Genomic DNA, 27,676 nt, shown 5'->3' with positions numbered 1-27,676 from the left:
CATGCGCCTCCTTCAGTGGATGCTGTTCACACAGTGGTCATACCAGCAGCTCCCAATCGTCACCAGATTCTGGTGACACAAACATGCAAAGAACATCTTGCTTGGTGGATCACATCGTCTCAGGTTCACCAAGGCAGATGCTTTGTACCTCCGTCCCGATAGCCACTGTCACCACGGATGCCTCCCTGATCGGGTGGGGGTCATTATCAGGGCAGGATGGTTCATGGGACGTGGCAACCGTCGAGTACCATCTGCACATAAATGTCCTGGAGATGAGAGCAGTGCTTTTAACGTTGCAAGCCCTCAACGACTTTCTTCCCGTAGGGACAATTGCAGTCCACACAGACAACATGTCTGTAGTTTGGTATATCAACAAACAGGGCGGAACCAAGTCCTACCCCTTGTGTCGAGAAGCTCAGACTATGGCAATGGGCGATCTCCTCTCATCGGTTTCTGGTAGCAACGCATATCCCTGGGAAAACCAACATTATAGCGGACAGATTGAGCAGAGCTATTCTCATGCCTCACGAGTGGTCTCTCAAGCAATCCATAGCGGAAGAGATTTTTCTGGAATGGGGTCGTCCATGTTGCGATCTTTTTGCTACTCCCCAAAACAGCAAATGTCCAGACTTCTTCAGCCTCTTCCCTCTATCAGGTCATCCCCCCAGAGACGCTCTAACCAGGATTGGCCCCAGGGACTTCTTTATGCCTTCCCCCCATTTCCTCTGATCCCTCAGGTGATCCAGAAAGCTACCGTTTTGAGAGCCAAATTGATTCTCATTGCCCCTTACTGGCCTCGACAAGTTTGGTTCCCGTTCCTCCATCATCACCTTTTGGTGCAGCCGTGGCATCTGGACCCAGTGCCAGATCTACTGATTCACCAATCTGGTCAGCTGCACCGGTCAATCCCTTCTCTCAACCTCACAGCATGGTTGCTCCACTTCCTTCCCTAGCCAGGCTTCCTTTGATCTCTAACCCAGTTAGAGATATCATAGTAGCTTCACTAAAATCCTCTACCAGGAGGATTTACACGAGCAAATGGAAACGTTTCTCTTATTGGGCTAAGGCCCAAAATATTGATCCTTTTACTGCCCCTGTTCAGGCAGTTCTGGACTTCTTAGCAGAGATTTTTCATGCAGGCTCCTCTTCTTCCACAGTCAGAGTTCAGTTGGCTGCTATTTCTAATTTTCATGTTGTGATAGCAGATCATAATATTATGTCCCATAGGCTCTGCAGGGCCTTCTTGAAAGGAATTTTCCTACTAAAGCCTCCAATCAGGAATCCTCCTCCTCAGTGGGATCTAAATTTAGTGCTGACATCCTTGATTCTTCCCCTTGAGCCAGCTGTTTCTTGTTCCTGAAATATCTTTATTGGAAAACTTTATTCCTAGTGGCTATTACATCTGCCAGGAGGGTGTCTGAACTTCATGCTCTTCGGTTCGACCCCCTATTTGATTTTTCACAAAGACAGAGTATCTTTGAGAACTAATCCATCATTTTACCTAAGGTCGCTTCAAAAAACAATCTGAATCAATCCATTGATCTCCTGTATTTTTCCTAACTATTCAGATAGAGCTGAACAAAAGCTACATTATCTTGGCGTCCACCGTCAGCTTAGATATTATTTGGACAGAACAAAAAATTTAGGAAATCTGATCAACTTTTTGTTTCCTATGCGGATAATAAAAAGGCCTTCCTGTTTCTAAAGTAACTTTGTCCAGATGGCTTTCTTGGTCATCACTGAAATTTATACGATCAGGGAAAACAGCTGTGCTCAAAACCTAAAGCACATTCAACTAGGAGTTTAGCTACTTCTACAGCTTTTCAAGCTAGACTGCCTTTGGACACTATTTGTGCAGCGCCACTTGGGCCACTCCTCATACTTTTTTTTCCCCTTACAAGTTGGACTTGGCCTCCAGGGACAGAGCCAGTTTTGTCTCTACAGGCCTCTAGAGTTTGTTCCATTGAGCCACCCAGGATAGAGGTGCTAGGACGGTCCCATCAAGCAAGAATGAAGGCGAGATTGACAACTTAACATTAAGAAGTTATGTACCTACCATAACGTTCCATGTTAGTTGTCTTCTCGCCTTCTTTCTCCCTCCTTCCCCCTGGCCTGGACAGACCTTGTATAAGAAACTATTATGCTAAAGACCATTCAAATCTGGTCCTTTTTCCATCTGTAAGTTTCTTCTTCCTTTGGGAAGTATTTTTATGCTTGGTGTTATTGCCCTTTTGTCAACAAACGAGATCTGGGTACTTCCTGCCTTGCATCATGGGATATGGGGCTGCCTCGAGCTGGTAAAAGGAGTTCTCGAGCTAAAGCAAGTGCCGAGTCGGAGCCGAGGGATCGGCTCCGAACCCATCAAGCAAGAAAGAAGGCGAGAGAAGACAACTAACATGGAACGTTATGGTAGGTACATAACTTCTTATTTCTTGCTGTGCTGTCCGTGTGCACCACAGCAATATTTGGACTAATTGTGAATGCTACACTAACAGTGCGGTTGGGCTAAGATGACTTAAGTTGCCATAAAGCTTTTCTTTTTCCTGTAGCCGCAAAGATTGCAGGACTGTACAATGACTCTGAGCCTCCACGGAAGACGATGCGAAGAGGTGTCCTTATGACACTTCTTCAACAGTCAGCAATGACATTACCACTATGGATTGGAAAACCTGGAGAAAAGTAAGTTTATTTCTTTGTTTCATAAGGGTACTGCTTTGTACAAGTAATTAATTGGACTAGATTATCTTTTCACAGTACCAGGGATGATGGTCACAGTTTATCTTTTTATTTATTTATTTATTTATTTATTTATTTATTTTTTACCATTTTGAAATTCAGCACATCTCTGGCAGAGGATGCATACATGTAATGTTTTTTTTTTGTGTTTGTGTGTTCTTAAACATATAGCATGGTTTGGTAAGTTCATAACTGAAGAGTATCAGTATTTGTAAACTCAGTTTGTCAGAGTGCAAAAGTATTGTTCTGTCCACATTACAGATGTTGTGCTGGTTTATTCAGTTTGCAGTTCCTTAACAATAACTCTTGAGACGTCTCCATTCAGAGACTGGGAAAGAATAGAGGTAGCAAATACCAGCCAGAACAAAATTCTGTGAAGATTGACCTGTAGGGTTATTTTAGCCAGATATTTTTCCCATTACAGAAATTAGGTTACAGTGAGGATCCTGTGTTATTTTGTGGTTTTGCAGCACTGTAGAGCTATTCTTTCAGACCAGAAGCTGTATGGCTGATTGTTTTGGTTGTAGCATTTGTTTTTATTCATTACCAAGCATCCAAAGCTTGAGTTACCCAGAGTCTGCAACTTCACTATGTTTATGGAAGGGAGTCTGTAATCATGAGAATTAGGCTACTGGGTCTTGTCCACCTTTTTGTTTGTTTTTGTAGATTTTCATTTGTTCTTAACACGCATGTCAGGTTTTGTAGTTGTGTACTACAATGTAATTGTGTTCTGTGTTTAATAGTTATTTGAACTGGATCACTGGGACATATTTTTCTTTTTTTACTCACAAGCTAGTGAACAATAAAATGAAAATAAAAACATTCAGCGGGAGCAGTAAACTGTGGAGTATAGTAATAGATTTATCCCAGTAAAAAGCAGTTGTGATTAATGGCTCGGGTCACTGGCGAAGGGAGAATGAGCTAGCCTGTACTGGAGAGGATGGACTGTGCTGGGCATCCTCCAGTTAGCCTTAGCTGAGGCAAAGGCTCACAGGAACTAATGCTGGCCTGGGAAGTGTAGGTAATAAAGTAAGAAATGATCAACCTATGAGTCATAGGTACGTGTCCAGGGATATAAGGTCACCTAAATCATTGCTTATTAGTTTAGGTATAATATGTTCCATAGCCTTGCATATAATACCAGGGATGGGACATGAATTTAGTGTGGCCCTCCCATTGCTAGCCCAGCTCGAACAATGTGATGTCAGCATGGGGGGAAGGGAGTTAGGCAAGTGAAAATTCACCTCACAGAAGGATGAAAACTTCTCCACCAGCTTGTCTCACCACTTGCATGGTCTGTACCTAAGCCCATGGAACTTCCACTAGGAGATGGAGCTTCCTTGTAGCAGAATTTCTCCACAGTAGGGAGATGCTTCCAGCATTGGAACATTGGATTTCTGCTGAGATGGGACTTGTGGGAGGCATAATTGGGTTGGTGGGGAGGACTGATGGTTAGTTGGTGAGGATGGGGAAAAAAAAGACAAAAAATTACAGTACAGGGCTTGCTAGTTAGAGAAATGCCAGAAGGCAGTGTTTATTCTGTGCTTACATGAGGTACTTTAATTTGCATTCCCGGTCGATGTAGTAGTGCAACAGAATGGGGTTATTGCACTTTTGAGGTGCCATTCTTTGGAGAAGACATTAACTGAGGTCCTACCTACCTGAGATGGTGTAGCTCAGGTGAATGTAGAAGATCCCACAGCATTTATTGAAAATAATAGGGGCATTTCCCAGTGATGTTCATCGTGCATACAGCTGCAGTCATAACAGATGGGTTCTCCTGCCGTCAGGTGGGTCCTCGGTCGGCCGAATTCCAAAGTCTAGGTCCGGCGTCAGTTGTCGTCGCTTCTTCCCTGACGCCAGTACGACAGGGGTATAAAGGAACCAGCCAACGCCATTTTCTTCAGTCTTTTCTTGCCGCGCGGTGCCCGAAGCAGAAGCAGTTCGCAAGTGCTGCTCGGCCAACTCCTGAAATTACGAAAAATTTGAAACCGAAGTCTTCTTGAAAGCCAAGTACCCCGTTGGAGAAACTTTTCTTGCCTCAGGCCGATGTCAGACAAAGTTAATAATTGTATTTCATGTGGGAAGCAAATACCGCATAAGGATTTCCATTCCCTCTGTATACCTTGTTTAGGCCCAGACCACGAAGTCTCGGTCTGTCGCTTTTGTGCTACATTCAGCAAACACACCATTAAGCGTCGGGCGGAGTTCGCCCAGCATTATTTTGGAAAAACATTTAACTATATTATGTCGTCGGATACTCCGACTCCAGTTTTGTCTAAAAAACGCAAAGGTCCGCGGCCTCTACAGACACCACGCCAAAACCAACTACACGTGGTCCGGTTCTCAGCGAGGCGCCTTCGCAGCCCCTGACTACCGACAACACTTCATTGGCGGTGTCTCCTGTGCCCGAGGTCACAGGCTGCTCGGCCCACACCCCGACTACAGATACCGAAGCCACTCTTGGCGTTGAACCTCAAAATGTGGACAGGTCTACCTCCACTCAAGGTGTCTTCAGACCTTCCTCTTCTTTTTCCATCAAGGCTTTCTCTAAGTCTAAAGCAGCCATGCATTCTAAGAGACAAGCTACACAGGGCCCATCTCCAGGCCCCATGCCTAAAAAACAGATGCTTAAAATGGCTGAGGATTTACTTACTCTTATCAGGGGTTCTCAACCCCCACCGGACAAAAGGCCCAGAGTGGAGGAAGAATCCCCCTCCACTGATCAGGGCTCCATTATTTCAGAGCACTCTGATGATCAGGAACATTCTTACTCCCCTTTTGAAGACTCTGATGCAGAGGAGTCCATTCCTTCTGTATCCCCCCCAGAGGATTACTCATTTGGGGAAACTTTGCATACCTTAAGGGAACACTTCCACTGGGAAAGCCAAGATTATTCAGATTCCAAGAAAAGGCTTAGGGAATTTCTCTTGCTACCTCAGCACAAGCCTCTGGCTATACCTTCTGTCTTGGACATCCTAGATGATGTTTACTCTTGAGGCCTGCCTTAACCCGGATTCCCTGCCTCCAGCCCCAGTCAAGCCTGACCAGTACTACAGGGTTCCTGACTCACACCAATTTCTATACAAATGCCATGCTGCTGACCCAGAAACCATCTCACAGGGCCCCAAGGGAATTAAGGCCTCCACTGCTAAAAATCCATTACCTTCTGAGAGAGATTCCAGATCCTTAGAAAGGTGGGGTAAAAAGGTATATACCTCGGCTACCTTAACCATGAGGGCCTTAAACTGTCAGTTCCATATGCTAAAATACCAACAGTTTTTGTTATCACAATTGAAAAGTAAAATGTCACAACCTGAACAACCAGACTTGAAGGAGTTGCAGGATTTGACGCATAATGCAGAACAAGTGGGTAAGCATACCTTACAATGTGGTTTTGATGCTCTAGAGGCCTCATGTAGAGCTGCTGTTACAGGATTAGTCATACGTAAACATGCCTGGCTCAAAGAACAAACCTTGCCTGATCATGTCAAAGCTAAATTACTAGATGCCCCTCTACAAAAGGATGTATTATTTGGTGCTAATGCTGAGGAGGTATTAAGGAAAATGGAGGAAAAGGCTAAATCAATGCAAACTGTGAAAGATTTTCTACAGGTACAACCCCCACGTTTTAGTAGAAATTGGCCTTCCAAAAATTGGTCCTTTCCAGCCATGGACAGACCCCAAAGAGGTAGATACAGGCGCCCAAGGGGCAGAGGACAATCCCAAGGATCGTTTAGAGGCAGACAATGGCAAGCTCCTACACAAAGAGATGGTGAGGATAACTCGCAATCATTCAGAAAGCAAGCCCAATGACTTTCCCCTTTGCATGCCAAGCAAGACTCAAATGGCAGCCCCCTTAGGAGGAAAACTGGCATTATTTTCAAAAAATTGGCATATTGTCACAAAAGACAAATGGATCTTGGACATTATAAACAGAGGCTACAGATTCCATTTTCACACCCTTCCAAAAATGAGAGGCATGCCAAACCTGCCACACAGTCAAAGGGCAGAGGCACAAAGGCAAATTACAGATCTCATAGACATGAAAGCTATTCAAGAGGTACCTACGCACGAACAAGGTCAAGGTTTTTATTCCAGACTATTCCTGGTACCAAGGAAGGGAAAAGATTGGAGACCTATTTTGGACCTATCCATCCTAAACACATTTCTACTCGTACCAAAATTCAGGATGCTCACTCTACAGCAGCTTTTTCCCATGCTGGGCAAGGAGTCTTGGCTGGTAACATTGGACCTCAAGGAGGCATACCTGCATGTCCCAATCAGACAAAATTGCAGAAGATACCTCAGATTTCTTGCAGGTTCAACCCATTATCAATTCTCTGCATTGCCCTTTGGCTTATCTACTGCGCCCAGAGTATTCACGAAATGCCTGGCATCAGTAATTGCCTACTGCAGACTTCAAGGGATACAAATATACCCCTATTTGGACGACTGCCTAATCCAAGCGGACAGCAAGCACATTCTTCTGAAACATCTGGCTTATGTAATAATGTTGTTGAACTCTCTGGGATACACCGTCAACAAAAAGAAATCAAGGCTATTACCCTCTCGGAAGATAATTTTCCTGGGTGCCAACTTGGACACAAACACCCAGATGGCCTACCTCACGCCAGAGAAGCAGGGGCAACTAACTCAATACTTCAGAGCACTAGCAAATTGCACCAGGCTGACTGCAAGGAAAATCCTGCAGGCTCTGGGATTCATGGCATCTTGCATCTTACTAATCCCATGTGCAAAGCTGCATATGAGGAAACTTCAGTGGTACCTGAAAAACCTATGGTCTCAACACAGCCACAGTTTGGAAACAATAATATCACTAATTCCATGTTTACAAAAGGAATTTCTATGGTGGGCTCAAGCATGCCAAACAAACACAGGTCTTCCATTCAGCAAGCCTCAAGCAAATCAAGTCATCACAACAAACGCCTCGGACTACGCCTGGGGGGCGCACATGACAGATCGGTGCATTCAGGGCAAATGGTCCCAAAAAGAAAAGCATCTTCACATCAATCAAAAGGAACTGCTAGCAGTAATAAATGCTATTATAGCTTTCAAAGACCTGCAACCAGGTCAACTATTGATAAGAACGGACAACACCACAGTTATGTGGTACATAAACAGGGAGGAACACATTCATACCCCCTATGCAGACTGGCCATGTCACTTTGGAACATGGCCATGGACTTACAAATCGAACTACAAGCACAGTACTTGCCAGGCAAGGAAAACAAGCTGGCAGACAACCTTAAGCAGAAATATGACAGGTCCACACGAATGGAAGTTGCATCCAAAAGTTTTTACAGAAATAATCCAAGCATGGGGAAGGCCAGACATAGATCTCTTTGCCTCCCACAAAAATCACCAATTGACAAAATTCTGCTCAAGGATTTTTCATCCAAAGGCCTGGAGAGTGGATGCTCTCTCTTTCAGTTAGACATCAATGACAGTTTATGCCTTCCCACCTCTTCCTCTGCTGCCCAAAGTTCTATTGAAAACCAGAGCAGACAGACCAAAGATGATTCTTATTGCTCCAGACTGGCCAAGACAACACTGGTACCCACTCCTGAGGAGCCTGATGCATTCCCCACCATGGACCCTGCCTCTAATTCCTCTTCTCCTGACTCAGCACAGCTTCAAAACTCTTCACAGCCAGCTAAAAACACTCAATCTAGCCGCATGGAAGATTCCTTAGCATCACAACAGACCCTACTCTCCAAGGAGGTGCGGGGTGTCATTTTGGAGGCCAGAAGGCCGTCAACTAGAAAAGCTTACTCCGCAAAATGGAAACGGTTTTGTGTCTGGAATGAGAAAAAGGGCCAGGATCCTGGAAAACTGAATTTACCTCAAATACTACAGTATAGCTGAGCTGCTAAGCAGTGGACTTTCATTCTCCTCCATCAAAATCCATGCCTCAGCCATTTCTGCAGAATACAACACTGATCCACCCTTATTCTCTCACCTTCTCTTAAGACAGTTCCTCAGAGGGGCTAAGAATCTAAGACCCCCCAAGGAAACAACCAATACCTGCTTGGGATCTCAATTTCATTCTGGAAAAACTGACCTTGCCTCCCTTTGAGCCAGCTGCCTCATTAGATTTGCAATATTTGTCCTAGAAAACAGCCTTCCTTCTGGCTATTACCTCAGCTCGTAGAGTTTCAGAACTACAAGCTCTCATGGCTGTGCAGCCTTTTATCATCTTCCATTAGGACAGAGTTTCCTTACGAACCAACCCGTCCTTTATGCCTAAAGTGGTATCCAGGGTAGCTTTGAATCGAGCCATACACTTACCTACCTTTTATCCTAATCCTCAAAACAAAGGGGGGAAGATTACTACATTCCTTGGACATCCACAGACAACTGCGTTATTATTTGGACAGAACAAAGCCTTTCAGAAAATCAGAACAGCGCTTTGTGTCCTATGCTGTAGGAGCTCAAGGAAAGCCAATTTCCAAACAGACCATCTCAAAATGGATAGCCTACTGCATACGCTTTTGCTATTCGTTTCATAGCAAAACTGTACCTACAGGCATCAGATCTCACTCCACAAGGGCCACAGCTACCTCTGCAGCTTTCCTCAGAGGAGTTCCTACCAAAGATATTTTGGAAGCAGCCACTTGGAGTTCTGTGCATACCTTCTCCAAGCACTACCACCTACCATTATACTCCAAAACTAGAGCAGGCTTTGCCACTGCAGTCTTGCAGGGCATCCTGGCTCCTCCTAGTTCCACCTAGTGCCTACCACCCCTTTCTTAGCTTTGGGATTCTACCCATCTGTTATGACTGCAGCTGTATGCACGATGAATATAGTACAGTTTTGTACCTACGATAAATGCAGATGTTCGAGTGCTAATACAGCTGCAGTCCAGGTTTCCCTCCCTCCTTCCCCTCTTGGGACAGGCCTATTGGCTAACACCTCCTCATACAACCTGATTGGGGTATTCATTTACGGTGTATTTGCTTGCAACTACTGTATTTTGATTATATTGCATTGCTTTATTACACAAATTTATGTACTGCCTTCCTTCTGGGGGCACCTGACAATCTGGGGCAAGAAAAACTGAAGAAAATGGCGTTGGCTGGTTCCTTTATACCCCTGTCGCACTGACGTCAGGAAAGAAGCGACGACAACCGACGCCGGACTTAGACTTTGGAATTCGGCCGACCGAGGACCCGCCTGATGGCAGGAGAACCCATCTGTTATGACTGCAGCTGTATTAGCACTCGGAACATCTACATTTATGGTAGGTACAAAACTGTACTTTCTGGCCAGATTACCTCTAGTTAGTAGGAATACCAACTCTCGTCCCCCCAGTCAATAAACGTAAATAAATAAGTACCCCATTTGCTTGCTTCTTCTGAAGTATCTGAGAATCCTTGCAAATGAAGCTAACGTTGCTAGTTTTCTAACTGAAGTTGGAAAAAAATTCCATTGGTTTTCATCCCAGAATAGAAAATGCTTTACAGGTACTTGCTAAAAATGTCTGGGAATGACTAGTGATACAACGGCAGAGAAGTTGACCCCAATTGTCCTTTTTATTGATATTAACAATATCATTCTTTCCGTAGATCTTCATAAGTTAAGTGGAGTTTCTTTTAAATCAAAATACAAAGTTTGGGTTTGTACTTAATGTGACTGGGTAGCTAAACAGTTTTGAGAAGAGTGGTGCAGAGATTCTTTTTTTTTTTTTTTTTTTTTTTTTGAGTCCTCTGTCAGAAATTTGCTTGTTTTGAGTCTTTTGCAGAAAGTGATGAATTTTTTCTCTGAGGTAGTGCATATCACTAGGGGGACGTATTCTTCTCTGAGGTGGCAGACACCACTGAGAGTACATATTTTTCTAATTTTGAGGTTAAAACCCCTTTGTTTAATACATATCTCATTTTATACAGCTTTGTAGCAGATGACTGGGATTGTAAATTTCTTAACTGACAGCCTTGTGGATATGAAAAACTTCAGCCAGACACTCTGGTATTTGAAACTGTACAGCCAGCTTCATCATGCCTTCACCAGGTGTAGGAATACCCAGTTTTATTTTCCCATGCTGTAGCTTGCTTGAGTTCCACCACATAGACCTGTTTTTTATCCACATTCACATGTAGTCGCGGTTGAGTCAGACCTTGGCCGAGTTTTGACAGATCATCTTTAAACTTTTTAATGTTTGCTGTGGGTGAAAGATAAGATCCCCAAAAGACTACGTTGTCAGTGTGCATTAGCTTTATACTTGAGAACACTAAAGTTGCATTTAGAAGAAGTTAAAGAGCATGGCTCCCAGGACTGATCCCTATGGTCGTAATTATATGATACTGGGTTTGATGCTGATTGGTAAATGAATAGAAAGCTGTATTGCACAAGTATGTAGTGAACCATTATGGTGCTGCAAGTTTTAAAACCATAAAGTGAAAATTATTCTTCCATGATTCACTGAGTGAAATGCTTTAGATATGTCCACAGACACTAACACCATCATGTTTTCTTTCATCCGATAGTATTACTGACCTGAGGGGGTGCCAGTTTATCGCCGTGTCCCTTCCTGAAACTATATTGTTCACCCAAAACATTGTTTGCTATCAGTAGTATTGCTGACTGAGAGGGGAGCCAATCTAGTGTTCTTATGCTTCTAAAACTGTAGTGTCGATCGCTTAAAAAAGGCACATGCATTTAACTGTTTCTTAGATTGCATTGTTCCTGCCTTCTGCAGAAGTTATGATAGTGGAGATAGTTCATTCAATAACAGTCTGCACTAGTTTTGGGTCCCTACTTGAGTAAGAGACTTCCAGACTTCAGATTTTAGGTTCATAGGTTAGTACTAGGCTATCTGCCCTAGGGCATTTATAAGCCTAGCCAGAGTGTGTGTGGCTTTCACCACCCCTTAGGATGAGAATACTATGCCCATTTAGGGTTTAGTTTACTGTGCCTCTGTCTAGTAGTGACACAGAGATGACCCCGGGGTAAACCTACGATCTCCCATCCACTCGTCAAGATTTCTCTTGAAGAGAGTTAGTGAGGGGCTCTGCCTAACATGGACTGGGATTCTGTTCCAGAGTGTAGGGAGCCTCTGGGTTATGAATCTGTCCCTCCAGCACGTCCTATTTATTTCTGTGTTGAGGTTCAAATCTCTTGCTCTCGTGGCTCTGATGGATTTGGATTTTCTGAGGTGGAGCATGTCCATTAATTCCGGATTGGACATGGTCTTGTACGTCAGGCATAGATCACCTCTGAGTAGGCGGTATGCGACTGAATAGAGCTGGAGTTTCTTCAGCCGGGCAGCATATGACATATGTTTGAGAACCTTTATCCTCTTGGTGAGGAACTTTTGGGGTCTTTCCAACTGCTGCAGGTGTCGGCTAAGATACATCCCAAATGGGGCATTGTACTCAATCATGGGCCTGATAAGAGAAGAGTACAGGGGCACAATGACCTCTCTTGATATAGATGTGAATCCTTTCATGATAAGGTGTTCAATATAGAAGGTCTTCCTAACCACTTTGACAATGTGAGTGTCAAATGAGAGGTTACTGTCAACTTGGGTCCCTAGGTCCCTGATTACCTCTTCCGTACTTAATGGATTACCACCTATGTGGTAATTTGTGGGTACCTTGTTTTTCCCAAAGGGTATGACTATACATTTTTTGGCGTTCAGCTTAAGGCCATGGCTCTGGCACCAATTATCCGTTTCTATGAGGCCTCTCTGAAGAATGCTTGTGTCCGCTGGAGTATCAATTATGGCGCCCAGTTTGCAGTGATGTGCGAACTTTGTCAGCCACAGTCCTCCTATGTTTGCTGCATAGGTCCCCAATGTCTTTGTTTATGAGTTTCATAATGATCCTTTCCATAGCTTTGCAGACCAGGTACGTCAAGCTTATGGGGCGGTAATTTCCAGGGTCTTTAGAAGCACCGCCTTTGTGGAGTGGGACCACTGTTGCCGTACGCCACTCTTTGGGTACGTATCCTGTAGTAAGGCTAAGATTAAACAGCAGCCTTATGTGTGGGTTTAGTTCCTCTTGGAGTTCGTGTAGCTGGGCAGTGAAGGAAAAGGAGTGAAGGGGCGTGGCCCACTTGGCTCTCTGAGAACACATAAGGAAGTACGATTTCTATGGTCGATGCTGGGAGAATCACTTCCCTTGCTTTAGGGTTGGAGTAGGACTGCTTGCTGGCAGCATCCCTTGCAGAAGTCTGGGATGACCAGCGAGGGCATTCCATTGCATGGCTCCTTGATGTCTGCTTGGCTGAGCTCCTTTGAGGAGAAAGCGCAACACAAGGTAAAAAGAAGCTGAACTGTTCCTGATGGTTGTCTGAATAATGGGCCTTTCCAGTCAATCTTTGCACCAGTGATGGGGAATAAATGGCTGACTGGAGAGGAGGGGCTGATGGTTGCCATTCAGTGGTGGGAGAGAATGCAAAAAAATGTATAACAGAGTTAGGGTAATAGCTCGAAATTGCACTTGAAAATCTAAGTATAATTTCACTGTAGGTTCCACAGAATATGGTGCTGTCACCTCCAAAGATTAAAATGAAACACTGCAGCATGTCAGAGCCATAAGATTTATAAGGAAACATTTTCAAGCTTGACAGCTCTTCTTCAGACCACATAGATAAAGTGGAAACGAGTATTTCCATAATTTCACTTTTAAAAATGAAATTCTTTTTTTTTAATAAATGTAAATGTGTGTCCTTTCTTATGGCCATTTAACTAGTAACCTTTTGTATCATCAGCATCAACAGTATCCTGAGATAAAAGCAAACAGAAGTGCTCTACTTTTCCTGTATCTTTTTGTTCTGTAGTAACTTTTCAAATGTTGGACAGTATCATTCGGAAAAAATAAATAGTAGACCCAATGTTGTATTTCCCATCCATCTCAATCTGTGGGTTATTAGATCTGACTCAGATCTAACTCCAGCCATTTTAAGAATCTTTAGTCCTGGAGCTCGACCTTCTCTACCCATAATACCATGCTGCAACTGCCTCTCCTCACATCTCATTTACCACCATTGAGTCCAGGTCATGGTCTGGGAGCTCTGTCAACTGTGTATCCTTTTTGGATAGTTTTGTCTTAATGACTTTTGCTGCTGTTCTATGCCTTATAGCTTTCTTATTGTTAGTTATAGTTTGTAGTTAGGTTTAATTTGTTTCTGTGTGTTTATCTTGCTAAGTAGGTGGTGATAATTTTTCCATATTATAGTAGTAGTTATTACTTGTTAATTATAGTAATTAATTGTTAATACTTTTAGGCTTAATACGGTTAAAATAGGCTTTTGTCAGACTGTGCAGTATTTTTATAGCTAGTGCTTGATGTTAGTGTTGTGGTGGTGTGTTTTTTGGTGTTTCCCGCTCTTTCATGGAAGCGTGATTTTCTCTTTCCAGTGTGTGTGGTGTTATGAATTTTCTTCCCCTGGGTATGGAGAAAACTTCAGGGTTTAAAAATGTGTATGCTGTGGCCACAAATTAGTCCCGCAAGACACTCATAAAAAGTGCATTTACTAATTGGGTGTGGGGCACTTGTAAATGGAATGTCAGGCTTACGCTTAACTTGGTGCCAGACCCCTCAACAAATGGAAGACCAAACTTGTCATTGATGGCCTTCCGCAGCCCTCAGATGTATCATTTTCCTCCCTCTCACCAACAATAAGCCGATGAAATGGGAGAAGGAAAATAGGGACAAGGAATCGAAGTCCCATGGAAAAGAGCAAGACGAGTGCAAATGCTCTTTCTTGTTTACTGTTGGCCTGCCAGAACAAAAGGTACCCTGCCATTCAGCCCCTCCAGCTCCAATTCTTTCAGGTACAGTGGATATAAAAAGTGTACACACCCCTTATTAAAATGCTAGGTTTTTGTGATATAAAAACATGAGTCCACAATAAATCCTTTCAAAACTTTTCCCACGTTTAATGTGACCTATAACCTGTGCAATTCAATTGAAAAACAAATCTGTTACGGGAAAAAGTATAAAAAATAAAAAATGTACAATAAGCTGGTTGCATAAGTGTGCACACCCTTAAACTAATACTTTGTTGAAGCACCTTTTGATTTAATTACAGCATTCAGTCTTCTTGGATACAGACCTGCCATCAATTAGAGAGACTCTGATTAACCACAAATAAAGTGTAGCTATCCTAGTAAGATTTTCCTGACATTTACTCAGTTGCCTGCTACAGCAAAAGCCATGGCTCACAGAGAGCTTACAAAACATCAAAGGGATTTCATTGTTGAAAGGTGTCAGTCAGGAGAAGGGTACAAAAATATTTCCACAGCATAGGATATACCACGGGACACAGTGAAGACAGTCATCAGAAAGTGGAGAAAACATGGGACAACAGTGACGTTGCAAAGAACTGGATGTCCCTCCAAAACTGATGAAAAGACAAGACGAAAACTGGTCAGGTAGGCTGCCAAGAGACCTAAAGCAGCACTGAAGGAGTTGCAGGAATTTCTGACAAGTGCTGGTTGTGTACTACATGTGACAACAATCTCCAGTTTTCTCGTTATGTCTGGACTCTGGGGTAGGGTTGCAAGACAGAAGCCTTTTCTTACACAGAAAAACATCCAGGCCCAACAAAAATTTGCAAAACAATGCATCGTCTCCAAAAGCATGTGGGAAAATGTGTTATGGTCTGATGGAGACCAAGGTTGATCTTTTTTGGCCACAATTCCAAAAGATACGTTTGGTGCAAAAACAACACTTTGCATCACCAAAAGAACACCATTCCCCACAGTGAAGCATGGTGGCGGCAGTATCAATCTTTGGGGTTGCTTTTCTTCAGCTGGAACTGGGGCTTTAGTCAAGGTGGAGAGAATTATGAACAGTTCCAAATACCAGTCACTTTTGGCCCAAAACCTTCAGGCATCTGCTAGAAAGCTGAAGATTAAGAGGAATTTCACCTTTCAACATGACAATGACCCCAAGCATCCATCCAAATCAACAAAAGAATAGTTTCACCAGAAGAAAATTTAAGTTTTGGAATGGCCCAGCCAGAGCCCAGACCTAAATACAACAGAAAATCTGTGGAGTGACCTGAAGAGGGCTGTGCACAAGAGATGCTCTCACAATCTGACTGATTTGGAGCACTTTTGCAAGGAAGAGTGGGCAAATATTGCCAAGTCAAGATGTGCCATGCTGATAGACTGCTACCCAAGAAGACTGAATGTTGTAATTAAATCAAAAGGTGCTTCAATAAAGTATTAGATTAAGGGTGTGCACACTTATGCAGCCCAACTTATTGTGCATTTTTTATTTTTTATATTTTTTCCCCCTAACATATTTATTTGTTTTACAATTGAATTGTACAGGTTGTAGCTCACATTAAAGGTGGAAAAAGTTTTGAAATGATTTATTGTGGTCTCATTTTTTTATATCACAAAAACCTGGCATTTTAACAGGGGTGTGCACATTTTTTATATCCACTGTACATCAAGCCAATTTGACCCCAATATCCAGTAGTTATGGTCTCAAGAGTCATCCAGCTCCCCTACCCTTAGCATACTGAGTCCCTTTCTGTCCAGGGTCCCCTCTGTCTCTTCGGACAAACTTCAAGTCTCCTTTCTGTGCAATTACTCCAGTGGATTTTTCTCCGGGGCCATACCCTGTTTGAATCCAATCTTCAGATCCTACAACCACTAGCAAGTCATCCATGCCACCTTTGGTGACATCCTCTTCTAGGTCTATTAGCTTGTTTGGGAGCCTTAAGCCATCAGTTCTGGAGCAATTGGTGAAATCCTTTCTTCAGGCCCAGATGCACTTTTCAGCTCCTTAGTGTTGCTATTCTTCCCCCTGTTCCAGGGTTATTGGATCAATCAGGCACCATCCACCCCAGGCAAATGCCCTGTGGCTCATTCATTCTCTGAGGAGAGCACCTAATTAGACCATTTGTCCCCCACAGAGGTGTGTTTGACAGAAGGGAGCAGGCCAGTGTGCTGGCTTCCAACCCTTGGAATTTCTAACCCCTGTAACAGCTCTCTTGATCTGTTATGTACTGCCTTAAGTAGGAACCATGTCCACGTATACACATGCCTCTCCCAACTTGCATGGTGTACCACTGGGCAGCTTATGCTCAGCATGCTCAATTCCTATGGGTACAGCACACTATGCTGCCCATGGTATCCACAGTCATGTTTCAACTAGTTTGCTGTCATTCATAGCCATCCCCCCTGTCTGTTGTCTCTGTAAGTAAATAAATAAAAATGAATGTTTCTCTAGTGTGGTTAGTATGTACTGTTACCATGCCAGTATTCATAAAATTGCCTACTAAAAAAAATTGTGAAATCTGGAACATCTGTTCTTGTTAATATTGCTAAATAACTAGAAGCTTCTAGGTGAACTCTGATGAGATTAGTCACTTCACATAGTAAGTAGACATGGTTGGTTAACCATTTCCTTTTACTATGTAAGATGGAGGAATTGTGTTCCAATTCCTATTCATTCATTATCTGCTTTAACCTAATAAGGCTCATGGTGCATGCAGCTTAATCCCACAACTCTGAATGGGATAAAACTGGTAATCGAAGAATTAATGAATGAGTAAAACATCATCTTAAGCTGTTTTATGTAGGTCTGTACTCCAGAGAAGTGTGCTTATGAACCTGTAGTGCTTTGCCTATACTTTGCAAGGTCTGTCACTGAAGCATATTTGTGGAGCTAAGTAACCGTAGAGAGTAATCCGCAAATGTGTTAATCATTGTCTTCGTGTAGGTAATGCTGTCCTCATTGATGTCTGTGGAGTAGATTTATTTCCTTCTTATGTCTGCCTTCTAAGCTTTTGTTTTCTTTCCAGAAGCCATTGATGTTTTCCATGTAAGAATGATTGTGTTTGCTTCGGGAAGATTGCTTCACTTCTGTTTTGTCAGCCCTGTTGCAGGAATTTCATATGCTTTTTTAAAGCAGAAACATCAATGTATGTATTATGTTTCAAGAAACCTTAGCACGGATATAAATAGGACGTGCTGGAGGGATAGATTTATCACTCAGAGACTCCCTATGCTGTGGAATAAAATCCCGGTCAATGTTAGGCAGAGCACCTCGCTGGCTCTGTTCAAGAGAAATCATGACCTGTGGATGGGAGATCGTAGGTTTACCCCGGGAATCATCTCTGGGTCACTGCTGGACAGAGGCACAACAAACTAATGGGCACAGTATTTTTTCATATAAGGGGTGGCGTAAGCCACAAAACCTTGGGCTAGGCTTATAAATGCCTTAGGGCAGATAGCCTAGTATAAACCGATGAACCTATGTATTACTCCACACACATATGTGGGGAGATGGGGTTTGAGCTTTATTTTTGCTAACAAAAGAATGTATCACACTTTTTTTTAATTCTCTTGCATCTTAAACAAGAGTACATAACTGATAGTATGCAAATCAGAAATTGAAGGCCACACTTTCTTTATGTGGAAGTCTCATAAACTTTAACCTTCTTTTGACACATACTCTGTCTTTTATATAGTCCCTTGATTACATTTGTTCATACTTTTGGATCTTGCTGCAGCAGTTTGCTAGGCATTACCTTGAAATTACTTTATGTGCCAACACCAGAATGTACATTATTGTTCATGGTTACTGGAAAAGTATTGGAAAACATTTAAATGCAAGTAGTATTTGTACTTTAAACCCAATATTTCATTGACTTTTATGCAAAGTCATTTACCTGATGAAACACTTGTTTTTTATGTATTTTGCTATTTAAAGTAGTTAGACAAGTAAAAGATACACATCAGTTAGCTTACCACTACAGAGTACCCTGTTTTGGAAAAGCTATAGCTCCCTTTAATTTACCATCCCACACTTTTTTGCATTTGAAGAAGTAACCTCTCTAGGGTGCTCCTCAGGTTTCAGTTATATGAACCTGTCATTGTATTTCCTCTAGTGTACATTTTACTGTAAATGTTCAGAAAACAGTGAAACCAGAATTCAAGGTTAATTGCATATTAACTAGACCAGCAAAAATTAGAACTCTTAACAGTATCAAACCATTCCTCTTGTCGAATGCAAGACAAAACACTGCAGTGATTTACTTTATTTAATTTGTTTTTTTGATTCCATGTACCTACTCAGTAATTTACAATGACCAGAAATCTACAGGTTTGAATTGGAATTAGAATACAGTAGAATTTCCAGATTTGCTGCAAGTCATCATGGGGAAAAAACACACCATTGCCTTTAACTAAGTAGTCTAAAATGGCTTACATTTGAGCATCACTTAACTCTTTAAAGTTAATTTTTATATGTGGAGTAATCTACACACATGTTCACCATACCTCTGAAGTCTACCTCCTTAAGAGGAATGTTCCTCATTTTTGAGTCTTCAAAAATCCATGTTCCTCACAGCTGGTATAAATTCTAAATAATACTGAAGCATATTAATGCCTTACTTAACTTTTTATAAGTATAAGCTGTCACATTTTAACCATCCTGCCAGCTTCCTAGTTGAAGTTGTTAGTAATCTGTAAATGTTCCATGTTTTGCCTGTTTTTCCCCACATTATGAGAAGGTAGTGCTCCACAGTTTCGCACTGGAGGCTTGAGAGCTGTGATGTCAGTACTGGCCAACACACTAACCTGACATAAACCTTGATGGGTGGTCTGATCACCTGCTGGTGGTCTCCTACGTATCCCAAAATCCATTATTAGGCATGAAGATGCATGTTACTTCAGCTTTGTAGATGAGCTTTGGAGCAGTTTTCCTTTTTACGTAAGCCCTTCCGAAAGAGACTTTCATATAAACATAAATTAAAGGAACATTTCATCAGACATTGGAAATGCCAGGTGTAGTGTAACATAAAGCATATGTAGTGCTGTTTCTGCATGTGCTTAAGATAATTAATGTATATGTTATGTTGGTACGTTTTCCAACCTTTTGTAAAAACCTATATCGAAGTCTTTAGTCATCCGTTGTGCAGGTTTGCAGTTAACATACTTAAGTCTAGTGGTAGCATTTATCCTGCATAGAAAGTAGGATATTGTGGAAGTAATGCAGTACAGACTTACAGGTCATCTGTGTTGTCATACATATTATCATAGAAGAGTGAACACCCTTTCTGTAATCCTTAGTTCCAGGCACTTACATGATGTCTTTTAGAATATTGTGGCATCAGTAGTCACATAAAAGTGGTGGTTTAGCCCTGCTTCCATGGAACGGGGGGGATGACTGTAATCCAGATGACCCTTGTCCAATTAGTGGTTCAGGTTTTGAAGAGGTTGGGCTGGAGTGAGGGGAATAAGCAGCCAACCTTGCCTATCCTAGAGGAGGGAGGTGGCACTGTTTGTTCATTTGGATGGACACCATGGGGAGCACTTGGTGTTGCACCCATAGAAGTTGTCATGCTGAGTACACGCTGTCCAGTTGTGCACCACACAAGTCAGGGGATGGATGTGTGAATGCAGACATGCTTCCTACAGAAAACAGTACATAATGGATCTCAAGAAAGCTGCTGCAGGTTTAGGAGTTAGTGTTGGAAGGGGAATTTGCGGCTTAGTGGCCTTTTTCCTACTTCCCATCTATCACCTCTGTGGGGAACAAATGGGCTGATTAGGTGCTTTCTTCAGGAAATGAATAAGCCATAGGTTTTTGCCTGGGTTGAATGATTCCTCAAACATGTCCCAAAGGGGATATAAATAGGTCATTTGGTAAACCCCAAAGGAAGGGGAAAAACAGTGGTCCAACAGACAGATGCATCAGTCAGGATATTTTGTGCAGACCGACTTTACTAGTGAGCACTGACTAGGTAGTAGATGGGCCTTCTGAGTTCCGTATCCAGCTGTATAGGCTATAACTGTAAGATTGCATGAAAGATTTGAAGTCTCAGACTAAGCTGAAGTTGGCCATCAGAAATGTTTGCTGGCACTGAAGACACGGGAACATGGTTATGATAATGACTTTGACATATTTGTTAACCAGACTCATCAGTCCTCTTCTCCACTCTGAAGAAACTTTAGAATTTTGTACAGTTGCCCTAAAGTTTGTTGTTTTATTTTAGGGGAGTGGTTGTTACAGTTGTGAATGTTTTATTAATTTTAAAATTGTTGAAGTTGTTGTTCTTAGATAAGTGTCTAGATTGCATTCAGTGCAAAAGTCATACGGGGTATCAACTTCATGAATTATTACTTTGAAAAACAAAATCCTGTCACAGTTCATTTCAGCTGTCACTGAGATGTTCATCGTGTTTCACTGTTGCAGTCATGACTGTAGGGTTCTCCCCTGCCGGCAGGCAGCCCTTGGTCTGCCAGAATCCCAAAGTCTGGGTCCGGCGTCGGCTGTTCAACCATGCTCCCTGACGTCAGAGCGCCAGGAGTACAAAGCTGACAGCCGACGCCATCTTCTCTAGTCTTTCTTGCCGTGCGGTGATAGCAGTTCGCAAGTGCCGGTCGGCTGACTTCTGACGAATTTTTCTGATATACTTCGGTCCGAAGACTTTCTTCTCCACTCAAAGCTATGTCCCCAGTTGGGGAAACTTTTTTCTTGCTCCACTCCAATGTCAGAAAAAGTTAATTGTATTTCATGTGGGAAGCAAATACCTTATAAGGATTTTCATTCTTACTGTATTCCTTGCTTAGGCCCTGACCACAACGTAGCTAGTTGTCGATTTTGTGCAAGATTCAATCAACATTACAATTAGCGAAGGTACGATTTTGCTTTTCATTACTTCGGTAGGCGCTTTAACTACAAAATGTCATTGGATACGGTCCCGGCTACCGGAGTTCACAAACGTCGCAAGGATAAAGACAGGCCTCCGAGGTCCAAATCTGATGATAGAGCACAAGCGGAGCCAGCTTCAGGTTCGGCCGTCGCATCCATCCAAATCAACAAAGAATAGTTTCACCAGAAGAAAATTTAAGTTTTGGAATGGCCCAGCCAGAGCCCAGACCTAAATACAACAGAAAATCTGTGGAGTGACCTGAAGAGGGCTGTGCACAAGAGATGCTCTCACAATCTGACTGATTTGGAGCACTTTTGCAAGGAAGAGTGGGCAAATATTGCCAAGTCAAGATGTGCCATGCTGATAGACTGCTACCCAAGAAGACTGAATGTTGTAATTAAATCAAAAGGTGCTTCAATAAAGTATTAGATTAAGGGTGTGCACACTTATGCAGCCCAACTTATTGTGCATTTTTTATTTTTTAGATTTTTCCCCCTAACATATTTATTTGTTTTACAATTGAATTGTACAGGTTGTAGCTCACATTAAAGGTGGAAAAAGTTTTGAAATGATTTATTGTGGTCTCATTTTTTTATATCACAAAAACCTGGCATTTTAACAGGGGTGTGCACATTTTTTATATCCACTGTACATCAAGCCAATTTGACCCCAATATCCAGTAGTTATGGTCTCAAGAGTCATCCAGCTCCCCTACCCTTAGCATACTGAGTCCCTTTCTGTCCAGGGTCCCCTCTGTCTCTTAGGACAAACTTCAAGTCTCCTTTCTGTGCAATTACTCCAGTGGATTTTCTCCGGGGCCATACCCTGTTTGAATCAATCTTCAGATCCTACAACCACTAGCAAGTCATCCATGCCACCTTTGGTGACATCCTCTTCTAGGTCTATTAGCTTGTTTGGGAGCCTTAAGCCATCAGTTCTGGAGCAATTGGTGAAATCCTTTCTTCAGGCCCAGATGCACTTTTCAGCTCCTTAGTGTTGCTATTCTTCCCCCTGTTCCAGGGTTATTGGATCAATCAGGCACCATCCACCCCAGGCAAATGCCCTGTGGCTCATTCATTCTCTGAGGAGAGCACCTAATTAGACCATTTGTCCCCCACAGAGGTGTGTTTGACAGAAGGGAGCAGGCCAGTGTGCTGGCTTCCAACCCTTGGAATTTCTAACCCCTGTAACAGCTCTCTTGATCTGTTATGTACTGCCTTAAGTAGGAACCATGTCCACGTATACACATGCCTCTCCCAACTTGCATGGTGTACCACTGGGCAGCTTATGCTCAGCATGCTCAATTCCTATGGGTACAGCACACTATGCTGCCCATGGTATCCTGATCATGTTTCAACTAGTTTGCTGTCATTCATAGCCATCCCCCCTGTCTGTTGTCTCTGTAAGTAAATAAATAAAAATGAATGTTTCTCTAGTGTGGTTAGTATGTACTGTTACCATGCCAGTATTCATAAAATTGCCTACTAAAAAAAATTGTGAAATCTGGAACATCTGTTCTTGTTAATATTGCTAAATAACTAGAAGCTTCTAGGTGAACTCTGATGAGATTAGTCACTTCACATAGTAAGTAGACATGGTTGGTTAACCATTTCCTTTTACTATGTAAGATGGAGGAATTGTGTTCCAATTCCTATTCATTCATTATCTGCTTTAACCTAATAAGGCTCATGGTGCATGCAGCTTAATCCCACAACTCTGAATGGGATAAAACTGGTAATCGAAGAATTAATGAATGAGTAAAACATCATCTTAAGCTGTTTTATGTAGGTCTGTACTCCAGAGAAGTGTGCTTATGAACCTGTAGTGCTTTGCCTATACTTTGCAAGGTCTGTCACTGAAGCATATTTGTGGAGCTAAGTAACCGTGAGAGTAATCCGCAAATGTGTTAATCATTGTCTTCGTGTAGGTAATGCTGTCCTCATTGATGTCTGTGGAGTAGATTTATTTCCTTCTTATGTCTGCCTTCTAAGCTTTTGTTTTCTTTCCAGAAGCCATTGATGTTTTCCATGTAAGAATGATTGTGTTTGCTTGGGAAGATTGCTTCACTTCTGTTTTGTCAGCCCTGTTGCAGGAATTTCATATGCTTTTTTAAAGCAGAAACATCAATGTATGTATTATGTTTCAAGAAACCTTAGCACGGATATAAATAGGACGTGCTGGAGGGATAGATTTATCACTCAGAGACTCCCTATGCTGTGGAATAAAATCCCGGTCAATGTTAGGCAGAGCACCTCGCTGGCTCTGTTCAAGAGAAATCATGACCTGTGGATGGGAGATCGTAGGTTTACCCCGGGAATCATCTCTGGGTCACTGCTGGACAGAGGCACAACAAACTAATGGGCACAGTATTTTTTCATATAAGGGGTGGCGTAAGCCTAAAACCTTGGGCTAGGCTTATAAATGCCTTAGGGCAGATAGCCTAGTATAAACCGATGAACCTATGTATTACTCCACACACATATGTGGGGAGATGGGGTTTGAGCTTTATTTTTGCTAACAAAAGAATGTATCACACTTTTTTAATTCTCTTGCATCTTAAACAAGAGTACATAACTGATAGTATGCAAATCAGAAATTGAAGGCCACACTTTCTTTATGTGGAAGTCTCATAAACTTTAACCTTCTTTTGACACATACTCTGTCTTTTATATAGTCCCTTGATTACATTTGTTCATACTTTTGGATCTTGCTGCAGCAGTTTGCTAGGCATTACCTTGAAATTACTTTATGTGCCAACACCAGAATGTACATTATTGTTCATGGTTACTGGAAAAGTATTGGAAAACATTTAAATGCAAGTAGTATTTGTACTTTAAACCCAATATTTCATTGACTTTTATGCAAAGTCATTTACCTGATGAAACACTTGTTTTTTATGTATTTTGCTATTTAAAGTAGTTAGACAAGTAAAAGATACACATCAGTTAGCTTACCACTACAGAGTACCCTGTTTTGGAAAAGCTATAGCTCCCTTTAATTTACCATCCCACACTTTTTTGCATTTGAAGAAGTAACCTCTCTAGGGTGCTCCTCAGGTTTCAGTTATATGAACCTGTCATTGTATTTCCTCTAGTGTACATTTTACTGTAAATGTTCAGAAAACAGTGAAACCAGAATTCAAGGTTAATTGCATATTAACTAGACCAGCAAAAATTAGAACTCTTAACAGTATCAAACCATTCCTCTTGTCGAATGCAAGACAAAACACTGCAGTGATTTACTTTATTTAATTTGTTTTTTTGATTCCATGTACCTACTCAGTAATTTACAATGACCAGAAATCTACAGGTTTGAATTGGAATTAGAATACAGTAGAATTTCCAGATTTGCTGCAAGTCATCATGGGGAAAAAACACACCATTGCCTTTAACTAAGTAGTCTAAAATGGCTTACATTTGAGCATCACTTAACTCTTTAAAGTTAATTTTTATATGTGGAGTAATCTACACACATGTTCACCATACCTCTGAAGTCTACCTCCTTAAGAGGAATGTTCCTCATTTTTGAGTCTTCAAAAATCCATGTTCCTCACAGCTGGTATAAATTCTAAATAATACTGAAGCATATTAATGCCTTACTTAACTTTTTATAAGTATAAGCTGTCACATTTTAGCCATCCTGCCAGCTTCCTAGTTGAAGTTGTTAGTAATCTGTAAATGTTCCATGTTTTGCCTGTTTTTCCCCACATTATGAGAAGGTAGTGCTCCACAGTTTCGCACTGGAGGCTTGAGAGCTGTGATGTCAGTACTGGCCAACACACTAACCTGACATAAACCTTGATGGGTGGTCTGATCACCTGCTGGTGGTCTCCTACGTATCCCAAAATCCATTATTAGGCATGAAGATGCATGTTACTTCAGCTTTGCAGATGAGCTTTGGAGCAGTTTTCCTTTTTACGTAAGCCCTTCTGAAAGAGACTTTCATATAAACATAAATTAAAGGAACATTTCATCAGACATTGGAAATGCCAGGTGTAGTGTAACATAAAGCATATGTAGTGCTGTTTCTGCATGTGCTTAAGATAATTAATGTATATGTTGTGTTGGTACGTTTTCCAACCTTTTGTAAAAACCTATATCGAAGTCTTTAGTCATCCGTTGTGCAGGTTTGCAGTTAACATACTTAAGTCTAGTGGTAGCATTTATCCTGCATAGAAAGTAGGATATTGTGGAAGTAATGCAGTACAGACTTACAGGTCATCTGTGTTGTCATACATATTATCATAGAAGAGTGAACACCCTTTCTGTAATCCTTAGTTCCAGGCACTTACATGATGTCTTTTAGAATATTGTGGCATCAGTAGTCACATAAAAGTGGTGGTTTAGCCCTGCTTCCATGGAACGGGGGGGATGACTGTAATCCAGATGACCCTTGTCCAATTAGTGGTTCAGGTTTTGAAGAGGTTGGGCTGGAGTGAGGGAATAAGCAGCCAACCTTGCCTATCCTAGAGGAGGGAGGTGGCACTGTTTGTTCATTTGGATGGACACCATGGGGAGCACTTGGTGTTGCACCCATAGAAGTTGTCATGCTGAGTACACGCTGTCCAGTTGTGCACCACACAAGTCAGGGATGGATGTGTGAATGCAGACATGCTTCCTACAGAAAACAGTACATAATGGATCTCAAGAAAGCTGCTGCAGGTTTAGGAGTTAGTGTTGGAAGGGGAATTTGCGGCTTAGTGGCCTTTTTCCTACTTCCCATCTATCACCTCTGTGGGGAACAAATGGGCTGATTAGGTGCTTTCTTCAGGAAATGAATAAGCCATAGGTTTTTGCCTGGGTTGAATGATTCCTCAAACATGTCCCAAAGGGGATATAAATAGGTCATTTGGTAAACCCCAAAGGAAGGGGAAAAACAGTGGTCCAACAGACAGATGCATCAGTCAGGATATTTTGTGCAGACCGACTTTACTAGTGAGCACTGACTAGATAGTAGATGGGCCTTCTGAGTTCCGTATCCAGCTGTATAGGCTATAACTGTAAGATTGCATGAAAGATTTGAGGTCTCAGACTAAGCTGAAGTTGGCCATCAGAAATGTTTGCTGGCACTGAAGACACGGGAACATGGTTATGATAATGACTTTGACATATTTGTTAACCAGACTCATCAGTCCTCTTCTCCACTCTGAAGAAACTTTAGAATTTTGTACAGTTGCCCTAAAGTTTGTTGTTTTATTTTAGGGGAGTGGTTGTTACAGTTGTGAATGTTTTATTAATTTTAAAATTGTTGAAGTTGTTGTTCTTAGATAAGTGTCTAGATTGCATTCAGTGCAAAAGTCATACGGGTTATCAACTTCATGAATTATTACTTTGAAAAACAAAATCCTGTCACAGTTCATTTCAGCTGTCACTGAGATGTTCATCGTGTTTCACTGTTGCAGTCATGACTGTAGGGTTCTCCCCTGCCGGCAGGCAGCCCTTGGTCTGCCAGAATCCCAAAGTCTGGGTCCGGCATCGGCTGTTCAACCATGCTCCCTGACGTCAGAGCGCCAGGAGTACAAAGCTGACAGCCGATACCATCTTCTCTAGTCTTTCTTGCCGTGCGGTGATAGCAGTTCGCAAGTGCCGGTCGGCTGACTTTTGACGAATTTTTCTGATATACTTCGGTCCGAAGACTTTCTTCTCCACTCAAAGCTATGTCCCCAGTTGGGGAAACTTTTTTCTTGCTCCACTCCAATGTCAGAAAAAGTTAATAATTGTATTTCATGTGGGAAGCAAATACCTTATAAGGATTTTCATTCTTACTGTATTCCTTGCTTAGGCCCTGACCACAACGTAGCTAGTTGTCGATTTTGTGCAAGATTCAATCAACGTACAATTAAGCGAAGGTACGATTTTGCTTTTCATTACTTCGGTAGGCGCTTTAACTACAAAATGTCATTGGATACGGTCCCGGCTACCGGAGTTCACAAACGTCGCAAGGATAAAGACAGGCCTCCGAGGTCCAAATCTGATGATAGAGCACAAGCGGAGCCAGCTTCAGGTTCGGCTGTCGTCAGTGAGGCGCTTTTGCAGCCCCTGTCGTCGGCTATTTCAGAACCGACGGCCGAAACGGACTCTCATGAGGAGCCAACCAGGCCTTTAAATGTTTCTGTTGCAGGACCTTCGGACAATGCTCCTTCGGATGGGTCCAGAGGTGCTGTGCAGGTACCGGCTTCCGAAGGGGTTTTCAGGCCTACTCAGCTACTAGTAAAGGCAAAGCCAAAGACAAAGGCAAAGACTCCTTCTAAATCACAAACTACAACACAGGCCTCTTCTGAACCGGCTCCCAAGT

At 42.2% G+C, this 27,676-nt stretch overlaps 1 protein-coding gene across 3 annotated transcripts in view; it reads left to right on the top strand.

The window, feature by feature from the left end:
- The window catches only part of SGF29 (SAGA complex associated factor 29), a 176,924-nt gene that overhangs the window by 85,836 nt on the left and 63,412 nt on the right, over window positions 1-27,676 (top strand). For all 3 annotated transcript variants that reach the window (XM_044086261.1, XM_044086262.1, XM_044086263.1), the window contains exon 6: window positions 2,550-2,679. In XM_044086261.1, the coding sequence (XP_043942196.1) occupies window positions 2,550-2,679 (130 nt within the window). The remainder of the gene's footprint in view (window positions 1-2,549; window positions 2,680-27,676) is intronic.

Source organism: Protopterus annectens, chromosome 10.part0 (assembly GCF_019279795.1).
Source record: "Protopterus annectens isolate FY-2018-M chromosome 10.part0, PAN1.0, whole genome shotgun sequence".
Taxonomy (NCBI): domain Eukaryota; kingdom Metazoa; phylum Chordata; order Ceratodontiformes; family Protopteridae; genus Protopterus; species Protopterus annectens.
The sequence above is the reverse complement of the archived record's forward strand: the minus strand, read 5'-3'. Positions and strand labels throughout refer to the sequence as shown.